Source organism: Siniperca chuatsi, linkage group LG14, assembly GCF_020085105.1.
Source record: "Siniperca chuatsi isolate FFG_IHB_CAS linkage group LG14, ASM2008510v1, whole genome shotgun sequence".
Lineage (NCBI taxonomy): Eukaryota > Metazoa > Chordata > Actinopteri > Centrarchiformes > Sinipercidae > Siniperca > Siniperca chuatsi.
This window is the reverse complement of record NC_058055.1, coordinates 10832304-10850483: the sequence shown is the minus strand read 5'-3', so window position 1 is coordinate 10850483 and position 18180 is coordinate 10832304. Positions and strand designations below refer to the sequence as shown.

At 40.2% G+C, this 18180-nt stretch overlaps 2 protein-coding genes across 9 annotated transcripts in view; one reads left to right on the top strand and one right to left on the bottom strand.

The window, feature by feature from the left end:
- The first annotated feature begins 1447 nt into the window (after nt 1–1447).
- gnb2 (guanine nucleotide binding protein (G protein), beta polypeptide 2) lies at nt 1448–10634 on the top strand. Of its 2 annotated transcripts, XM_044223765.1 has the most exons (11): nt 1448–2247; nt 3520–3604; nt 4054–4133; nt 4231–4269; nt 4720–4826; nt 5623–5686; nt 5989–6151; nt 7323–7389; nt 7479–7680; nt 8741–8957; nt 9367–10634. In XM_044223765.1, exons 3-11 carry the CDS (start codon nt 4077–4079, stop codon nt 9471–9473), a joined length of 1023 nt encoding a protein of 340 aa, XP_044079700.1. In that variant the 5' UTR covers nt 1448–2247; nt 3520–3604; nt 4054–4076; the 3' UTR covers nt 9474–10634. The 2 variants fall into 2 exon arrangements, with proteins under 2 accessions (XP_044079700.1, XP_044079699.1); XM_044223764.1 differs by lacking the exon at nt 3520–3604 and having other exon boundaries at nt 1449–2247.
- A 1007-nt stretch (nt 10635–11641) lies between these two features.
- mink1 (misshapen-like kinase 1) overlaps nt 11642–18180 on the bottom strand; it is a 36055-nt gene continuing 29516 nt past the window's right edge. For all 7 annotated transcript variants that reach the window (XM_044223755.1, XM_044223757.1, XM_044223754.1 and 4 more), the window contains 4 exons: nt 18019–18168; nt 17774–17933; nt 17522–17661; nt 11642–17411 (listed from right to left, as the gene is read on the bottom strand). In XM_044223755.1, the coding sequence (XP_044079690.1) occupies nt 17328–17411; nt 17522–17661; nt 17774–17933; nt 18019–18168 (534 nt within the window). In that variant the 3' untranslated portion in view covers nt 11642–17327. The remainder of the gene's footprint in view (nt 17412–17521; nt 17662–17773; nt 17934–18018; nt 18169–18180) is intronic.

The window sequence follows — 18180 nt, the reverse complement described above, 5'->3', positions numbered from 1 at the left end:
GGTAGGACTAACCTGAGATGTCATGTCAGTTTTTCATTAAAATAATGGATTTTCCACAAAAGAAAAAAATATAATCGCTAAAGTCCCATACATACAATTTGCATCTGTACAAGCCTATATCACTTCTGCTCCAGGAAAACAAACCAGCAATAGAAATTAACAAGGGGGGTTGACATGGGGATTGTATGATGTTAGAGAAAGGAAAAGGAGGGCAGGGTCTACTGACTGTAAAATTTCTTTCCCACCACTTGTTGGACATGCAGCATCTCCTCTGGGAGACAGTGGTGCCGCATGCACCACACAAGCTCCCATTACTTCACAATCTTCTCAACAACTGGTTTCCTGACTCTGCCCATGTCCTCTAACACTAAACAAACATGCAAAATGTAATGTTCTCTGGCCACAAACAATCGCCTATTGAGAATTATAGCAGCTTTTTGTTGTTGTTGTTGTTGTTGTTGTTGTTGTTCCATAATCCCTGTAGGGCTGTTAAATCAACACCCATCACTGACCAAAAAGTTGGATTAGTATTTTTTACTTGTGTCGTTTCGAAAATGTAACACTTTCAAATTTAGCTTGAGAGCATGGCCTTTGCATTGTTAAATGTTCAAAAATGAATATCCATTAAAAGAGACGGACATGATAGATAGACAGATATATGTCATGTTTTAAGACATATAATTAACCACTGCTTTGAATAATAATTTGTGTCTCATGTTTTTTTCGCAAAAAAAGCTTGTATGTATTTGTGATGTCACAAATACATACAAATATCAAATATCCCAGTGAAGTAACAAAAAGCAGAACACCTTTGTGAGTGTGAGTGTGTGTGTGTGTGTGTGTGTGTGTGTGTGTTGGGGGCTTTAAACTATAGGCTACAGATTGTTGCGACATATCATGGAGTTTGTCCACAGACAGACTAATGGAATAACTCAGGGCACAATTGCAGTGATGTGTGATTTCAATACAATACTGGGAGAATTTCTGAATTACATCCAAATCCAAGTTATTTTAAACACTACAAATCTCCATGAGCCCCCAGACCCATAACTGAATCTGTCTCAGTAGACCAACTCCAAAATGTCTCCTGATCCAAACATCAGTTCAACTCTCTGTACAAGTGGAGAGGGTGACCATTTATGTCTGAAATACTGCCTTGCTTTCACATACTTTCCTCATTGTGCTGGCTGCACCCAGCAAAGCATGAAATGATAATAAATAAAACATTGAATTTGTAGGGACCCCTGAAAAGTCCCTGACTTGAGCAACCTAAAGATCAACTCTTAGTTTCTCCCTCTGAACAGATAAAACTGATGGAGCATGTCCGTGGGAAAAAAAGAATCTCCAACCTGCAGAGTGGACTGATCAGAGGGGGGGTCACTGGGTTTACTAGTAGCCTCTAAGAGATGGGTGTGGTTGAAACATGCTTCATGCCCGGATCTGAGGATCCTTCTGCAAGCGCTCACCGCGTGATCCAGCAGCCTGTTTCTGGCAAGACTGGGTTGGTTTCTGAATGATGATATTCAGAAAAAAACAGGAACCGTGTGGATAACTGACCGAGAGGGCCGCCTCTCATTACACTGGAAGAAAACCCACACAGTCCATCTACTGATGGGTTGATTTCTTGCAGCCAGTCGCTTTTTTAAAACAAACAAACAAACAAACAAACAAAATCTAAGTATTTTCTGTATGAGGCACTTTGCAGATTTTGCTCGGTAATTCACTCGGAGGCGATTGTCCTGATGAAGTGTCGGCAGAGGGAGGAGGAAACCAAAGAGAGGAAGGAAGCGAGGATAACGTCACGAGAAGCAGAATCGGAGTAAAACCGGACTGAATAGTGTTTAATGGACAGTCCTTGATGCGGGCCGGGGACCGAACTGTGGCGAATTGTGTTTGTTTACGTCGTATTGGACAAATATGTTTTTGTAGACTCGTCGGGCGTGAAAAGGGGCAGAGCATTTCGGAGAGGAAACGGCGACGCAGCAGATTTCATCTTTTTCAGGAGCTCCTCTAAAGCAGAGAAATGGAAATGTGTGTAGCCCTCCTGCGTTTGCCTGTTTGCTGAAGGATTTGGAAGCAGCCTCATCGTGACAAACGGCGCTTTGAGTGGATCTCCTCTGCATCTCCTTTTTTTTTAATGAGTGAAAAAGACATATAGTCAAAATCTCCGCGGGATTTTGGGGACGTTGCTTTCAGTTTTTTTTACGGCAGAAACAAAAGCAGCAAAATCATCGGGAGAATTAACAGGTAGCCGCCCATTATCAAACGCTGTGACAGCCGCTGTAGGCCAGCCTATTGAGCGTAAGATGGCTGGGTGATGATGTGCCTATTCATGGCATCATTTCGACTAAATAAATTTAGCTACATCCGCATTCTAGGAGCTCAGCATCTGAAACAAGATGTGGTCAAGGCCTTCATCAGCCACTCTGTGCTGATCAATATGTGATGTAACCTGCATTCATGGGGCCTGTCTTCCTATTTGAATACACCAGGAAGCTCTAAATGTTGCAGACAGCGGAAAAAAATTCTTATGAAGTACATCTTAGACGTTTTGAATCCGACTTGTACCCGCTTTTTTTCTTTACTGCGGCTTTTATTTCGGTGCGGAGCTCCCAGCGCAGGCCTGCATGTGATAACCCGGGAGCCACACGGTCTCTCTCACATTAACATTTAGCCTACTCTGTCAAACATGCAGTGGTTGCGGGCTCTGCACTCTCCTCCAGTTGCAGATGTAGCCATGCCATGATGGTGTAGTTGCACATCAGATGTGCAGCCAAAGGGGTGTGGCCAGGAGAATTTCTGTCTCCTTGTGTAATAAAACATGCTCTCAAAGGCCAGTAAACTCCCTCAAATGTTCAGGCACTGAGAACATGCTTTATTCTGCTTAACTTAACCCTCCTCATCAGCATCATGAAGGAGGTAGCCTCTTGTCTGCGACTAGGCCATGCATCAGTGCAGGTGGAGTCTGTGTGATATGTGTGTCTTACTCTCACTCCCTGTCCATTGGCATGACTTCAGCACAAATCTGCTCGTCCTTCAGTCGATGCCCAGGCAACGAAAACATGCATCCGAGCATCTGGCTGGACCCATCCAGGCCTGATCTCTGATGCACCCCCGCCCTCAGCTTTTCTCCTCCTCATTGGTTAAATGAGCAGCTGTGAGACCCATGATGCACCCCTTTTGGCTTCCATTAGTGCCGTGTGATCCATCTGGTCGCAGGTCCCTCCAGGGAACAGTGACCTATTGTAGATAATTGCTCTTCCTTTGCAGTGTGCACTCTATGCGTGTTTGCTGTAGAGTGTTATCTTGGATTTGAATTGCTTCACAAATGCAAATAGAAGCTCCCTGTTTGGGAAGCAGTTTGAATGTGTAACTGTGCTCCTATCGTGAGGAGGAAATGCTGCTTCCTACTGAAAGTATGATGTGATGTACAGTGTGCGTGACCCCAGTTGGCCCGTAGCTAAAGGAAACATCTTTCAGTCATTCTTGGACATATTTACCTGTTATGTTAATTTTCAGGAGCCACAGTGCCTCAGATGACAGGAGAGCCATAAAGATGACTGTGTCTAAGCATTAGCACAAGTTCTGACTTGATACTCAACCTGTAAGTGCACAGTGTAACAAGTTCCCTCGGCTTTAAAGGGTGTGTTCCCTCAGTATCCGCTGCCTGATAGCAATGCAGGCTGCTCATAGCAGCTTAGTCATTATAGATTATTCTCCTCAGTTAAACCAGGCATGGTTGCACAGCCATAAACAGATTACACGGTTTTTTCTCACTGTGTGGGTTCAGTAAACCTTAGAGATTAAAATGTGTGTTTTTATTTTATTATTTCTTGCCCAAATCTGGGACAAACAGTATTTTAAGCAAATTATTTTACTTAATTGATTCATTTTTGATGAAAGTAGATTCCTGGATTACTGGATTATGAAAGTATGAAACTATGCTAATCCCAGTGGGCCTCACTAATATACATCGGCAGTCATTTTTATACATTTTGAGATGATACTTTATGTAAATCAGTCTGATATTTGAAGTTTTCCCACAACCAACAGGTGACGGCTTGGACAAATCCAAAATGAGTGAGCTGGAGCAGCTTCGTCAGGAGGCAGAGCAGCTTAGGAACCAGATAAGAGTAAGTGAAATATTTTTGTAGTTCAGTCTTTGGCATGACAGTGCTGATATATTTACCTGTTGTGTAATGTCGTCTTTTCATCCTCTGATTCCTTCAGGATGCCAGGAAAGCATGTGGAGATTCAACCCTGACACAGGTAAGTGCCACTGAATGTGTGCGCTATAATTAATGTCTATAAATCTATTTGGGGGCTTGATTCTAGTGATTACCATTGGTTTGGTCACCATCAATATGGAAACATGATAATAAGCTCATGGTTCACACAGAAAAAAAAGAGCAGCTACTTGAAATCTTTTTTTAATCAAATCTTACACTACTTGACGTTTTATACTCAATTTACACCCACATGATCACCAGAAATATAAACCTGGTGCCCATGAATATGTATAAGCAAGTTTCCCATGGTTTTGTGCTATGCTTTATCCATTACTGGAATATAATCATTTATAAATACATTTTTAAAGCTGCCATATTGTTACAATCTCAAGAAACTTCACTGTGAAACTTTCCATCGCACACACAGTTATCAATTAGAGTGAATTTCATTAGAACTAATTCTTTAATTCACCTCTCCTCACTAACCTAGATAACTGCTGGTCTGGATCCTGTGGGGCGGATTCAGATGCGGACGAGACGCACCCTCCGGGGCCATCTCGCTAAGATCTACGCCATGCACTGGGGTACAGACTCAAGGTGAGTCTATACTGTACCAAACATTTGATGTTGTTGACTTTGATTGTGATTAAAGAATTTCACTGTACTGGTGCTGTGTGTCGTACCCTTACAATTTCCCTACTCAGTAGAAAATGAGCATTTTGAACTGGCCAACTGAATGATTTAGACCCATACAACAGCAACTTCACATGGGATAAGACATTACATTTCAATATGGAGTGTATGATGGAGCTATGTGAAGTGATGTAAACAAAGGTCTGAGTTGTCAACCAAAATAAAACAACCAATGTTGCCTCAACCAGTCTTTCAAAAAGAGAAAAGAACATTTTATAATTTTATATTTTTAAAAGAACATAAAATTTTAAATTGTCCAGTACTTTGGTTTATGGATGCCAAATTGACATTCCCCTCAGCCTCAGCTGTGTTTAGTGCTAATTAGCAAATGTTAGCATGATAACACACTAAAGTAAGATGATGAACATCGTAAACATTATGTGCTTCACATCAACATGTTAGCATTTTAAACAGGTTTGGAGCACATTGTGCTGACAGTAGTTTTAGTTTCAGAACTATAGACTCAAATAGCACTAAAGCTGTAGTGCCAGTTATATTCCACATGTGTGCTTTCTGAAATATTTGGTAAAACCCAAGTTTTTAACATTTTGCCTGTATTACTGGTAGACCAGTCACAGTGGAAGACTGGGAGGTTTGTTTCCAATAAGAATGGACAGTATTCATTTATCGGAAAATTAACACTAAGCCTAGCTGTATGTCTATCGATGGATAAGGTATGTTTGAATGTTTGTCTCCGCAGGCTTCTGGTTAGTGCCTCTCAAGATGGAAAACTGATTGTCTGGGACAGCTACACCACTAACAAGGTAAAGTCAGCTGAATAATTCTTCTCATCAGGTCATCAGCTGGATAAATAGTCATACTTGGCCTCCGTCGGAACTGGAAGTGAAAGTGGAGTAAAGTCCTCCTTGTAGGAGTGTGGTTGACTCATAACAGCTTCCTTTTCAACCATTGCTATGACTTATTGTAGCATTTACAGTGGTATTAGCTTTAGATTTTCAGTGTTAATACTAACTCATTTTTATGCTCTTATTAAGGGTTTGCATTGGGTTTCCTTCTACTCTAAAAATTAAACGTCAGTTGCGTCTAAATACCTTTCCTTTCCTAGATACACGCCATCCCCCTGCGCTCCTCCTGGGTGATGACCTGTGCATACGCCCCCTCTGGGAACTACGTGGCCTGCGGAGGCCTCGACAACATCTGCTCCATCTACTGCTTAAAGACTCGCGAGGGCAACGTCAGGGTCAGCAGGGAACTACCTGGCCATACAGGTGAGAGAACATGGCACTCTCAACCACTTCCAATTGCGTTTCACTCTTCCTGTGAGTCAAACTGATGAGGCATTTCAGAAGAGCGTGCACCAGTCCCCTTGCCTTGTGGGAAGGCTCTGCTCCCAAACCCCTAAACAATGAAGATTTCATTTACATGGTTAATTAATCGCAGGGCAATACAGTCTTAATGAGCTGAGACAGGAACTCCTGTCTGTGAGACTCCAATTTGTGACGCTGTAGCTACTGCGCTGCTGTACGTTATTAAATACAATTTCTATTTTGTGAAATGACACAATGTATTTATTGATGTAACTTTTAGTTTTTTCCCCCTGCAAATAAGCACAAATACACTGCACTCACAATCTACTAGGGACAACGATGATGTGCCAAGTAAGATGTATATTTTGCAAAATGGGCTGCAACTTAGCGTCAAGATGTCTCTAATGCAAGAGTGTAATTTTCACTGGGGATGGGGAGAATATGTCCCCCTTACTTTAACAGCTTCAGTTGGATTTTCATACTAAAATCCCTCTAAACAGTGTCCTCCTACTATCCAGATGTTAAAAGCTCTGAGTTGATAGGTGTGTTTGCCCATCAGTCACCTTCAGTTATTAGCGTGTGTTCACAGCAATAAGCTTTATGAGCAGCAACCTCTCAGGCTACATACAGTCCACCCTACGTTACTATTAGTGGATGTATGCTTTTTTTATTGGGAGGAACACAGACTGAGAGTAAGACCGCAGACACTACTCCTCTGGATATTTTTTGGGTTATAAAAATCATTTAATCTGTGAATATTCTCCCAAAAAGATGCTAGAATGGACCATTAATCAAAGATGATGCTTTAAATGACAGTGCTCTTTGAAGGAAACTTTGTATATAATTATAAGTGATGATTTTAAGTCTGGTAACAATACTGATATTTTGAAATAAAAAGGAAAGCACGATTACCAATTCAATCATAATTTTTTGCTCTAATGTTTTGTACATTCAGTATACTGTTATAATAATATTCCTATTTTGTGCTTATTGTATTACAGTAGACGCTTGTAATGCCACTCTACTATCGCCTACTCTAAAAAGACCTCTAAATGTGCATATCACCTTTTAATGTTTCACTCAGTTCTGCAGCAGAAACTCATCAAAACACCTGCACTTTCTGTTCTCTCAGGTTACCTGTCATGTTGCCGTTTTATTGATGACAATCAAATCATCACGAGTTCAGGAGACACCACATGGTGAGCCACAGAGATCAAAACACAGACGTGCAGTGCAAACATGTTTTCCTGAGTTGATCTGTGTCTTAACTCTGCGCTCTCTGTCCCAGTGCACTGTGGGACATTGAGACAAGTCAGCAGACCACGGTTTTCTCTGGCCACAGCGGCGACGTCATGAGTCTTTCCCTGTCGCCTGACCTCCGCACCTTTGTGTCAGGAGCCTGCGACGCCTCGGTCAAACTGTGGGACATCAGGGACAGCATGTGCCGGCAGACCTTCACAGGCCACGAGTCAGACATCAACGCCATCTGTGTGAGTGTGCTCAGGGCCTTGTAAACAAACTTCAAGTCAAATATAAATGTCTTTATTCATAGTTGTTTTTTTTCTGGGATCACAGTTAAAAGTGGAATTCCATCAATTTTTACACATAAAGTGCAGCTCACTTGTAATGGGAAGCCTGTGGAAAACAGCTGCATATTTTCTTCTGAAGCTCTGGAGGAGCTTTGCCAGCTTGGGTTTACAGCAAATTACGGATAATTTGCGTTTAAAAGAAATTAGCATTTACAGTACCAGGGGTCTAACGAAAGATGCTACTGAGTTGCACTAAACCTTATGGAAGTGCAATACTAAAGTGGAGTATTTGTGAGTAATTCTGAGATGTATGTTCAGTAAGAGTACTGATGCTTTAATCTACAGTATTTCAATAAGAGACTAAACCTACAAATATGCTAAATATAGCTAAGCATTTTATTAATGGTGCCAATAATAAATCTAAACGTAAACTTGAACCCAGAGATACAACAAAATAGAAAATAAACTGTTTTGTATATAATGCACTGTCTATCAACAGATATATCTATTAGACATTTGAACTCCTGGTATCAGCCCAACAGTGGTCTAAAGTGGCAGTCTATCCCCTGTGTACTGTCTAATACACTATCAACAGAGCAGCTCCAGGATTTGTCTCGGTGACGTCACACACTGTCTTGTCTCCAGCTTTGGGAGGGATTTAAACTGGGAGCACGCAAGAGGATTAACAAGATTATCAATTAACACCATATCTGAACATCCTGCATCAGTCCAGACTCCAATTTAGGCAATCTCCAGTTGGAGTCTGGGACTGATGCACCACACAGGTTATCTGATAGTATGACAGGTGGGACAGATTCAGTATTAAACACAGTGATAACCAATGAGAACACAGTTTTCTGTCATATTAGGGGAAATAGGGAACTCTTCTCCTATACAGGATCACTTACTTGTAGTGTATTTGTATTTGTTTACCCCCTCTTATTAAGAGTATCTTGATATAGCTGTACATTTTTAAAGAGTCATCCACACTTCCTGCTTATCTTCCTGTGCTCCTCCTCAGTTCTTTCCCAATGGCAGCGCCTTCGCCACGGGCTCTGATGACGCCACCTGCAGGCTGTTTGACCTGCGTGCAGACCAGGAGCTCAGCCTCTACTGCCATGACAACATCATCTGTGGCATCACCTCCGTGGCTTTCTCACGCTCCGGCCGTTTGCTGCTGGCTGGCTACGATGACTTTAACTGCAACATCTGGGACGCCATGAAGGGAGACAGAGCAGGTGGGTGGAACAGGAAACAGCTGTGTACAGGTGTGATATCAAAGAAGTAGGTCTAATAAGGTTCTACCTGAAGCTGAAGTGAGGATTATATTCATTATGGAGCTACTTCATTGAGACTATAGATGTACAGAACTAATTTTCCATAGTTTTTTCCCCCTTGAGTCATTTGACAGTTTATGCTTATAGGATTCATTTTTGGGGAAATAAAGCTCCATGACAGACTTACCAGTGAATTCACACATCTCAAGCCTTATTTTGCATTTTAAAAAATGTACATCTTTGGTCAAACAGCCCTCCCAGTGTTGCAAGTTAAATCAGTAATAAACACTAGGTTGCTGTGTTCTGTGTGGTTTTTAAAAACATGTTACAGTAACAAGTCTTCTTTTGTTTGTCCTCGTCCCTCCTGCAGGAGTCCTGGCCGGCCATGACAATCGTGTGAGCTGTCTGGGTGTGACGGATGACGGCATGGCGGTGTCCACCGGGTCCTGGGACAGCTTCCTTAAGATCTGGAACTGAGCCACGCACATAAACCACAAACAAACATATACACACACACACACACACACACACACACACACACACACACACACACACACACACACACACACACACACCCAACAGACACCGCTCCCACCTTGGGCCACAGTTTGCACCCTGTATTCACTGTATGTAAGATTCAACAGACAAACTGCAACATTGTACTGTACATAATATATATGACTTAGGTATGAGTTTACACACACACACAAACACAGTATACAGGACAAAACGACACAATCCCCGAACACATGCCCACACCACCTACAGCTGATTTAAGTGCACAGCAGCAAGGCTACAGTACCACCCACACACACACACACACACACACACACACACACACACTTATGATCTGTAAAATGTAAAAATGTGACCAAATACAGTTGGGTCTTCAGCTGCTCGAATAAAAACACAAATTCCACTATTACCTGAAGCCTTTTAACGCGTCTAACACGCACATTTACACACACACAACACACACACACACACACTTTTTCCTGAGAGACACTGCTCCTCGAGTTATACAGGGGAGAAGATGTTATTGGACAATTCTGTCTTTGTTTACAATGAAGTCCAAAATGCACTTCAGACAAATCTTTCTGTACTATTTTTGTCTCGGTACCACACGTATCTCAGTGATGCTAATGTGAAGGAAGAACGGCCGTGGAAGAGAATCATGTGAGTCCATTAACACTGAAAAAAAAATTACCACTGACAGACAGGATGGGCCGACGATCGACAGAGTCCAAGGAAAATGTCAACTCTTATTTTCATCTGGCTCAAAACATCATGTAGTCGCTGTTTTTATAGATATGTACCCCCACATACAGTACATCTGTTCTTAAGTTTTTGTTTTATTCATTTTTTTTTACACTTATTTTATTCATGTTTTCCCTGTGTGCCTCAGATACACTTTAAGGATTATTAATAGAGAATATTCATAAAATTATAAATTAACAAAAAAAAAAAAAAAAAAAAAAAACAATCTGAGATTCAGAAGTTGGGTGACAAATAAAAGCATTATAAGACACATCTTAATAAAGCAGGAGCCAGTATTCATACTTTGACTTTGTCAATGTATTATCTGGACATTACGATGGTATAATTGTACATAATAATAAATTATAGCCTCTCCTGCCAGTTATTGTGGTTTCTTTTTTTAAAGCACTGTTTCTAAGACAATGGGACATTTTATTTATACACTTGGAAAGTGATAAACTGTGTATTCAGGTGCAGTTTATCCTGGTATATGATTATATGACAAAATGTCTGTTCCGGTACTGAGTGGGAACACGCACATTGACCTACGGTGTTAAATTACATACAATAGTTGTAGTAGTTCCCCACAGCAAACCAAGTAACCTATTTAATCAGAAATGTGTGGAAGGAACCTGAACCTTCACAATCACCAATGAAATATTATCTCTAATGTCTCGTATCAGTAGTGCTCTATGTTTCTACTGTACAAGTGGAAAAAAACAAGTAATCTGTGCCCCGATCACAGCAATGTTATTTGATTTGATCTTTTCCACTCATTACTTATTGTTAACAGACTAATTGTTCAGGTGAGAGTAGTGTACTTTGAGTTTTCTTTATCTGCTGATTTAAGTTCAATGTTTCATACAGGAAGAGATTTTGCTTTTTTGCAGGATTCAAGTGTTTTGCCTTCAGCCACCAGGGGGTGCTGCAGCTCATTTGGCATCTCAGGTTCACAAAAGAAGGATGAAAGGTTTATCCCCAAAAAACACTCTTTTAGGCAATTCATTTCATGGCATGCCTGTGAAAATTGTGACTCTTTAAACCAAAGTAATGTAGTCTTTTAAAGTAGTGTCATATATGTAATACAAATCCAGTGACAACAGGTCCAAGCAGATTTTAGCACCATCATGTGGTTAAACACTGACATATATTTCACATGTTCACTACTATATTTTTAAAAAGGCCCTGCACACCCATGACAAACCCACACAGGGGATTTTAATCTCAGAGTAGCTGAAAACACCTGTGGAGGTGTGCAGGGCCTTTAAAAGGTAGGAGTATGTAAACAATTATTTTGGAGAGCCATGTAGTTCATAGAAATTTTAATCTATTGTATTATGGAAATTTTTCAGAATACATAGAAATGAAACAACTAATACAGACTAAAATGAGATCAAGGTATTTTATTTTTCAAACAATTCTGTATTAAGACATGAATTCATTCAACACAATCTTTTGAAAGTTTAAAGTTTATCAGTCTATGAAATACAATCTGGAGTTAACCTCTCACAAGTAACACAGGCACGCGCACACACACTAAAACATTGCAAAGATGTTTATCGTCTTTAAAAAAAAAGTTATTGAAAAAGAATAATAGATATTGTAGTTCTGTCCAAAGATCCATGTCGTTTTAGAGCTTTGATCTGCCTCCTTCCCAGCTACAGCTGCTAATCCATTCATACGTTATTGATTATAAGAGAGGAGTGTCTCATCAGAATATTATCTATCATCCATTTATCGATACTTAGAGTTCATAAAGGCAGTTTCTGGGATTTCATTATAGCAAAACAAGCACAAGCATCCCAACGGTGATTGTGTTAAACTGACAGAGAAGCAGTTATTTTTTGTGATTACAAACAAAAGTTAAGTACAGAATGATTTCTGTAACAAGCGACACACAAACCAGCCTACAATCAGTCTGCCAAAGGCCACTGAAGAATCACTTCCTGCAAGTCACACTAAGATGGACAGCCACGGTTTTGATTAGTTCAAATGCTTGTATTGCTTATTAAAAAGAAATGTCATCATCCGGCAGGACAACTACCTCAGGACGATGTTCTACACCTTCAGCGCTCCACCTACAACTCAGTGGTGCCTCTTTCTTTCTAATGACAAACTTTGTGCGTCTTGGCTGTTTGGAACTGAGTTAAATGAATTCAGCAATCAAATGTGTTCATGTTTGTGGTCAGACTGACGCCAAGTTTCCCTAAAACTAATGAGTTGCGACGTTCAAGTCTTTTAATGGCTCTTGGCACAAAATGAAATAGCACTTTCACACCTTAAAAGGTGCTTTTAGGGAAATCAACAACCAGAACTACTCTTCTGTGTTACAAACTGCAACCCATCATAAGAATGTCTGCTGCATAAAATTAGACAACAAGCTTAATATTTGGAAATGACTGCCTCAGTCAAGTTGATGACATACTATATTACCTCACCCAAAAAAGTAGATATTTATCACAAGGCATTAGGTATGATGTTGAGCCACAAGAGTTTGGCGCTCGTTTTGAAATAATTTTTTAATTGTTAAAATAAGGGTCTTCTTAAAATAGTAAGTCAAATCATTTACTTGCAATGCTATCCAGAAAAACAACTGTCAACACAAATCAGGCAATAACTGGCATTATTAAACAACTATGGTATAATGCCTTGTGTTTTTTTAATGAATAGCTATCTCTTGTGTACTTTAGTTAGACATTTTATCTTGTTTTTTATTATGCAACTTAAGTTTGTGTGTTAAAGGGGAACTCCACCAATTTTACACATCAAAGTCTGTTTACAGGTGTTGGGTCTTATAAACATGTGATGTCACTTGAGTCAGAGTGTTGGAGCTTACAACTGCTAAGCTCATTCTTTCTAGCGTCTCAAGTCTACATTAACAACTACTAGCATAACACAGCCGACTTCCTGACCAAACTGCTGGCAGTCGAGTTGCATTGTGGGTGATGTAGGCACCAGGTTTTCACAAGAAACAAGACTGCATGGAATAAAAAAAGATGATATGCATCGATTTGGATACTTTTTTCTTTTTAAAGCTGTTCATGTTATAGAAGTGCAATGCTAAATTGGTGGAGTTCCCGTTTAAGGTCTTTCATACCTGGTGACAAAAACACATAAAACTTGACCAGTTGTCTTTGTCTGTATTTTTACAATGTACACTTTTCACTTGCTAAATGCTGCCTTTTTGTGATACAATCCCAAAGCCAAGAGCCAATAACCTCACGCCCTTCACATCACCACCTGTGTGATGATCCCTGTCATCACCTGAGCATATTAACAGCCTGTCAACCCCACGTAGGCAATGTTCACCAGAGGCCAGATCAAACACCAATCTGTGAGTCACCACAAGTGTCTGAATCACAGCCACAGCTGACTCTTCTGGTAACAAGAAGACGGACATTATTTTTCTGTCTAGATAACTCAACAGAAATGTTGCAGTAATTGGCACTGTCTACATACACACAGCTGTCTCAGCGGACTACTCAATTTACTATCACTAACTACTTTGACTGTTTACATACTGACGAGTTTGACAACTGCTGAGTGGAAAAAAACCCCCAAAAACTTTCTGTTATGCACAATTATAGCTTTGATCTCTCTGCCTTAAAATACATTGTGCTTTGATTAATAGAGCGGTACACATTTTTATATAAATACAAATCTGTCTTATAGATGTACATTCACTTTTATTTCTCAATATAGACTAATTTACATATTTTATAAAATAGGCTTCTCAGAATATATCAAGCTAATTTCCCCACCACAAGATTACACAATCAACATCATTAAAGAACAAGTGCTTACCTCATCTTTGTTGCAATAGCCTACATTTTCTGAGCAGACATCACACACAGATTTGAATTTGATCTGTGCACAAGTACTAAGTTACAAACATATTTCATACGTATGGCTTTTCTCTATGCTGGCTCCCACTGTGAGTAGATCCTTTATATGTTACACTGGATTCATTGGAAATGTAATAACTTATTTGTTATTGCAACTTTCTGAATGGATTATCGCCATGTTGATCATTTTAGGTTATATATGTGGTGCCAAAAAAGCATTTCAAGTCCATCTACAGGATATTCTGGATTTGACTTAAGTGCACTTAACTGGCACAGGACATAAATCATAACGAGGGAGCAAATATAGTTGTGCCTGGGGGGCGGCTCATAATCCATCCTTAAACCTCTCGCCTTCCCAATTCCAAGGCACTGCTTAAACTGTAAACATGGCAGATTGATAAAAAATTATGATTTGACCATAAAAAGCATGAGTGCCAGAGCTCCTGGTGGATTGTAATTCTAACATCTGAAATGTAAGTCATGGCATATAACAGATATTTAAGAATAAAAACACATTCGCTAAAGGGGAAAACAACTTTGATACAATACTATATACTCTATTTCAATGGCTTACATGCACACCAAAGTATCTGCTCAAGATATCTGAATGTATGTTTACTGAAGTGAAAGTGCTTTCCATGCCCATTTACAGTTTGTTTTAATAATCTCACCAAAAAATTAACCGTCTATTTATATAATCTTTGATTGAACCCTCTCTGCTCTGTCCATATACTGCATTCTTAATAGCTTTCTTTTTGACTATATAAAATATTTCCCCTTAGTTTAACGTGCGACTTTCAGCAGACTATCCTATTGATCACAAAGCCAAGATTCCTTTCATAATATCCAAAAGCTCCAAAGTTCCATTCTTTTTTTTTTTTAAAAAGATGACTTTTTTTATTTTGGCATTTCTGCTTTATTTGACAGTGATAGTAGAGAGAGACAGGAAAGGCAGGGGAGGGAGAGAGGGGATGACATGCAGCAAAGGGCCTGGGCCGGACTTGAACCCAGGCCGCTGCGGTAAAGACTCAGCCTTGATACGTGGCGCACGCGCTACCAGGTGAGCTACCAGGTGAGCTACCAGGTGAGCTACCAGGTGAGCTACCAGGTGAGCTACCAGGTGAGCTACCAGGTGAGCTACCAGGTGAGCTACCAGGTGAGCTACCAGGGTGCCCCGTACAGTTGATTTCTTTTAACATATTATATTATATATTTTCCCAACAACTCCATGCTGATAAGGTGCATGATAGGAGTGAAGAAAAAACATCTTGCTTTTAAAATGTACACCATACCAAAGTGCTGTGGCAGCAAAGTGTTGTTTTAACTAAGTGAATCACTGAACAAAAAGCTTGATTCATGTGTTGATCTACCCGCTGCTGACAGAAATCACCAAGCTAGTTCCTGATTATGCTGCCTCATACTTCTACCGTACTGCCTGGTATATGAGAGCACACAATATATCCCTTATCCAGCTGCCAAAACAAAGCAGACAGTTAATTCCCCTAAAAAAAGCAGCCAATAAAGCCTAATACCCTAATATTAGTGAGAAGTCAGCTGACTTTTTGGATGTATATACACTGAAAGGAACATTGGTCTGTGATTTGTAGGATCAAATCTCTATAGCCGCCATTTAAGCTCCATTCCCCTTTGGCCTTGAGTCATACTCCCCCGGTTGCAGAATATGCTGTGAACTTTGGCAGAATGTATAGATATAAAATATATTAAGTCTCATGTGTTCCAGCCGTGTTCTCCAAAGTGCCTGATGAGATGGAGTCCTCTGTGGTATTGCAGTCACCCTACATTAAATCTTTCCACTGGCCTAAGATAAATATGAACTGTACCACACTAAGAGCTGTTCTACTGCAATCCCCTGAACAAACACTTCTCTCAAAAAGATCCACACTAGCAAAATAGTCTAAGAACTGAAATATAATACAGCAGAGTAAATCACTGTGGTATGACCTCCCTTTATCACTATAATCTCAGTGACACCCTCCTTCCACGTTTCTCCAACGTCCTCATATGTTGTCATCATACTGCCTAACACTACCCGCCAAATACATTAACTCCCCGCTTCAAACAAAGACTCCACAAGAATAGCATATATTGCAATATAATAGCAATATAATTACAGTAAAATTAAGGATACCAGTAGGCTAATACCAATACAGAATCACTACATATAAATAACAAATTTTTGTATTTTGTAAATCTATGAAAACAAAAAGTTTAGATACAAGCCTTATGGTTTCACCTAAACCATAGGAAAAAAGGCTAAGCAGGAGATTTCACAGCACTGATTCTGGGTACTGCACATTTATGAGACTTCTGATTGGTTTTTATTATTTATTCGTTTTTAAACTGAAATTAATTTTGAAGCATTCAAGGTTTACTTGCTGTGATTAAGACTTGCAACATCATTTGCCATTCAGGCCAGAAAAAGTTAGTGAAAGCAGTTCAGATTACTGTCTACAATAGACAACTAAAAATATTAAGCTACTTTGTTCTGACTTTAATGTCCCTTTGTAATATTTTTTTGTACTAAATCCTTCCTTTAAGTCTCCCTGAATTGTGGGAGCCCTAAAACAATGGGGGTCCACAAACCACTGCAGATGGGACATTCCAGCATTTTATTATACGACGTCCATGTGTCCGGTGGCAACACACTGAATAGAAGCTATATAAGAGGCCTGCAAATGATTCAGATCTAAGTTTAAGGTAAGGTGCTACCTATTTACAGCTTCATTTCGACATACAGTATAGGTAAATAATGCCTTCTTCAAAATGTAGTGTAGAACCATCAAGGAATGCTTTTAACATACTTCACGAGTAGGAACTAAATAGTCACAACTGAACACAGGTCCACCAAGTAAAGTAAATCAAGACAAGAATATATACAGTACAAATTAATAGATGGTATTAACATTTGAAGCTCATCAGTGATTTTACATGATGATTCCACGGAGAATGTTATCAGGGGGTCTCGGTAGAAACTGTATCTGAAAGAGTGTAGGCTGGAATGAATTTAGAGATTGTTTGTGTATGTGTATGTGTGTGTTTGTCTATGAGAGTTGTGTCTTTGGAGCATGAGTGCGTGAGAGTGCGAGCGAGTTGGAGAGAAAGACAGAGAGGTGTTCACATTTGTGCGCATGCGTTTGTGAGAATTTCAGATGCACTTCCTTCTCCAAACCCTGCTGAGTTCCACACACTGACCAGAGCAGCTGTTCCTTCACCAGTTCATGATGCAGTTTCTGTTCAAGGTCATGAAGTACACCTGGCTGCTGCCTCCAGACCGCACTGATGCAAAGAACACCTGAGGAACAGCACAGACACAAAAGGACATTTATGTCAGTAATGTCTTTAAATTCAGCTGTTATTAGTGACCTCACTGTTCTGCACTTCAAGTGTCTGCATCTCTCTTACCTTGTCATTTCTCTCACAAAGGAACTTCAGCCTCTGAGCTCTTTTGTGCATGAAGACACCATCCAGGTGGCCAGTCTCCACAGAACGGATCTCAATGGCCTTTTCTCCCCATCCCATGATCTGATTTGAGCAGATATGAGCTACAAGGCAAAATGTAATATTAGTACTAGGCAAGCTGATTACAATTTATACAGATGATACATCCACTTTTATCTATGTCCATGTAGGTTTGATTTTGGATTTGAACCGCACCAACAGATGTGGGCATCTCGCCCCACTGCAGAACCACGTCCTTGATTATGCGCCCATAGGTGTTGACATAGACACCCTCGTCCTCATAGCACAGCAGCATCTCCATGCCGTCTGAGCTGGGCAGGAACACAATTGCATGCGGTGTCACATGGCTCTGGATCTGTTTGAGATGACAATAGAAGGCATGATCTCCTATAGGTTTCACATCTCTCAAAACACTGATGTCTGACAGCTGTACAACTTACATGAACGGGGATATAAATGTCATAGTTGTTTCCGGAATCCACGTCAATGGCATGGAAGCCAGCACAAGAACCGTAGATGACCTTCAACCTCTGACCCTCCTCCACTGTCAGGTCGACCAGGACAGGCCTGTGTGGCAGGTCTGCAAAAGACTAGTTCCAAGG